The 3,342-nt window shown below is 40.7% G+C and overlaps 1 protein-coding gene across 1 annotated transcript; it reads left to right on the top strand.

The window, feature by feature from the left end:
• The first annotated feature begins 96 nt into the window (after nucleotides 1-96).
• TMEM70 (transmembrane protein 70) lies at nucleotides 97-2,929 on the top strand. Its single transcript, XM_009272662.1, has 3 exons — nucleotides 97-162; nucleotides 470-581; nucleotides 1,669-2,929. Exons 1-3 carry the CDS (start codon nucleotides 97-99, stop codon nucleotides 2,115-2,117), a joined length of 627 nt encoding a protein of 208 aa, XP_009270937.1. The 3' UTR covers nucleotides 2,118-2,929.
• Nucleotides 2,930-3,342: the final 413 nt, after the last annotated feature.

Raw genomic sequence — 3,342 nt, 5'->3', positions numbered from 1 at the left:
GGAGCTGGCCGGGGGCAGGGCGGCAGTCCTCGGATTCGCGGCTTTTTCTTGCGAAAAATGGGAGTCTAAGGAGGGAACTGAGGTTCCCCTCAGGGCATGCCCGAGATCAAACGGAGACCTGGCAAGCGCGGAGGCTGTGAATGTCTCCCTGCAGAGCCGGGTGTAAAATGATTGCAAGCTTAATATTCGTCAGTGGGGTTGCAAATATTGAATGCGAATTTGGGATATCTAAACGGAAGATTACTGAAGCAGTCGAGCAATACAGTAGTTGGAGTTTGTTTGTGGCGTGCTTCGTAGTATAACCTAACTTTAATCCCTAATTTAAGATGCTGGGAATAGGTTCAGGGCAAGGAGAAACTTCGTGTATGTACACATGTATGTATATATATGTGTGTGTGTGTATATATAGATGTATAAAGTATAGATTGGTACTGATGATGCTTGGCCATGTCCTGCGTTCATCTTTCAGGTTGCATCTTTTCAAGGAGTGGCTGTTCGCAGCCTCAGCACATCCTCCCCTCATGAACACCCAGAACATGGAAGATTAGTTTATAAAGGAAATTTGGCAAAGGCAGTGTTAGGTATGTGACTTGAAGTGATTTGTTTTGTTTTGTTTTTTTTATTTAACAGTGGTTAATAACTTTAAAGTGCAACATTGTAAAAGAGAATGTTCTCCTTTCTACCTCTGCTAACACCTGGATCCTCTGTACAGCAAAAAAAAATGCGGTGGTGGTGCTTGGTTTCTGCTTCCACACATAGGTCTGCAGGGAGTTCTGTAGGTGCTGTGCATCTCTAACCGCTCAGCCTGCTTCTGTTTCTCTTGCAGCCTTTGGAGTGCATTATCCAACCCAGTAGCAGACAAAGACTAGCTGTAACCGCAATTTACATTCTGTATGCTTTCAAATGTTACTGAAATGTTTCTGAAGTAGACAGATACTATGATGAAATGCACTATCTGCAATGAGACTTTGTTGATCTTTCTTTGACCAGGTAATGTTACAAAGACCCAGTGAAAAGTAATCCATTGGATGTTTTCTGATACGCATTTTTGAAATGTGTCTTAAAGAAGGAGGAAGTATGCCTTAACATACTTAATTATCACAGCATCTTAGACTACTGGTTCTCATGGTGGCTTAAGGACTGTGGGTGATCCACAGCTGTACACAAGATGGCTCTGGAGTACTTGTTAATACTGAATAACCTAGGTTTTTCAAATTACGTGTGGTGGGGGACCAAGCAAGTTTCTTTGTACTGTACCCTGAACGTCAACATTAGTTGTTGATGAAGAGAGAAATTCCCAGTCATATCTGTGATGATTACCATTATGCGTGTCCATGACTGGAGTCAAGTTTCTTTTGAAATCAGTTTCCTATCTGTGAAGTGAAAACTTCATAGGTGTGCGTAATAGCTAGTAGCTGACTTCATCATAGAAATAGAGCCAGCTACCAGCTTTGATAAACCCAACATGAACATTTAAACAAATCAGAACAGTGGCAAGAAGACAGGCTTGAACTTTCAGTGGTTTCTTTGTGAGCTTAAAAAAAAAAAAAGTGGATTTTCAGTAACTTCAGCTGTTCAAGTAATGCCGTCAATATATAGTAGCAGAACATATGTAATTATAGAGATAATTTTACTCATAAGTATTAATCTTTGTTTTGTTTTGTGTAGGTGTGAGGTTTTTCTCTTACTCCACCAGCATATTCAACCTGTTCATGATGCCCTACATCATTCTCAAAACTGGTATTGGATTTGAAAGCCTGTTTATACAAGCTGCCTTTTATGGGTTGATTGGGTTTTTTACATTTGTAACACCGGTTACTTTGCATGTCCTTACAAAAGGCTATGTGATTCGACTCTATTATAAGGATGAAATGGACACGTATACAGCCATTACATACAATGCGATCTTGACAGAAAAAGCGACTGTTTTCCATCAGAAAGATGTAAAGATTCCAGACATCACCAAGATGTTTACAACATTTTACGCTAAAACGAAATCAATGCTTGTTAATCCGACGCTTTTCCCGAATCCTCAGGATTATAACCATCTCATGGGCTATGACAAGTCCTTTTATTTTAACTTAGAGGAGGAGAAGGAAGCTGATGAAAGGAAATAATTTGAAGATAATGAATGTCACTATCATTGTTCGTGGTGCAGTGCTATATATGTGAAAGAATGTAAAATTCTATTACACTTTCTTAAGTATCAGGTAGCTAGAGTTCCCCAAATGCATTTTGGAATGTATTAAAAATGCCCATTTTTCTAAACTTGTAAACAATGTGAGGGTTTCTTCGGAGTTAATGACACAAAACACAGTAAAAAAAAAAATATGCTTAGATCTGCCTTGTGTTTGCTTGTTCTTCGCTTGCTTTTTATTGTTAACTATCCAGGAGAACTGTAAAATGCATGAGCTGTGCAGCAATCTCACCATCTCCATTTCAAAAGGAACCATTCATAGAAAAAAAATCATTAATACTCATTACCTGTCAAGTACATAGTTAAGCTTTTAAGCCTTAAAGATTAATTGTACTTAATCCAAAAAGATCGGGCTTTTTCATCAACGCTGCTGGTGGTATAAAGGGAGTGGACATGGCTTTGACTTCCCTTTGTGAGAGCATCGGTAGCCAGGAGGAGTCTACAGAAAGCGGACAGGTATTGTTGCTAGTTGGTGTTACAGCCTCCTTCTAGAGGCCTGCAGGCCCCTGGAGAAGATAGGGGGAATGGCTGCGTCACGGTAATCTCTAGCCACTCACAGCTACTAAACGGTCTTTTCAGCTAGAGTCCTACTCTGAGCAACCCTGTCCCCAGCGGTGGAGAACAAGAAGCCTCTCTTTTGTTGGGCAGGGGGAAGCACCTTCGCATAAGATTTGCTCTGTGAATATCCCGTTGAAAATGTGCTGTATTTGAACTGACTTAAAGAAAATACTAGCAGCTAGTGGTTAAAATGGGCTCTGTCAGCATTTACGTAAGGTGGGGAAGCAAAAGGGAATCTCCTGTGGAGTACTGTTTAGATCTTGTGCCTTTGAAAAACATACCTCTTGATTTTTAGCACTGCAAAGAAAGCCACCTTCACCTCAAGTAAAAAGAGGATTAGATCTTTTTGTGTGACTAGACTGGTTAGTTCTGCTCTCTGAGTATGCGGAAATTGAATTTAAATGTTTTTAGCTCAACGAGAGGTTTGTCATGTAAACTGACAGATACTTGTTTTCAAATCATGAAGGGCCTAATCACCGGCAAGTGCTTGAGCCTCACCACCCAAGCCACAGAAGGCAAAGGCAGGGACTGGGAGAATGAAGAGCCGCCCACTGTGGGAGAACAGCAGGTTCGAGACCATCTAAGGC

The sequence above is a fragment of the Aptenodytes forsteri genome, unplaced genomic scaffold (assembly GCF_000699145.1).
Source record: "Aptenodytes forsteri isolate BGI_AS27 unplaced genomic scaffold, ASM69914v1 Scaffold62, whole genome shotgun sequence".
Classification (NCBI taxonomy): Eukaryota; Metazoa; Chordata; class Aves; order Sphenisciformes; family Spheniscidae; genus Aptenodytes; species Aptenodytes forsteri.
The sequence above is the reverse complement of the archived record's forward strand: the minus strand, read 5'-3'. Positions and strand labels throughout refer to the sequence as shown.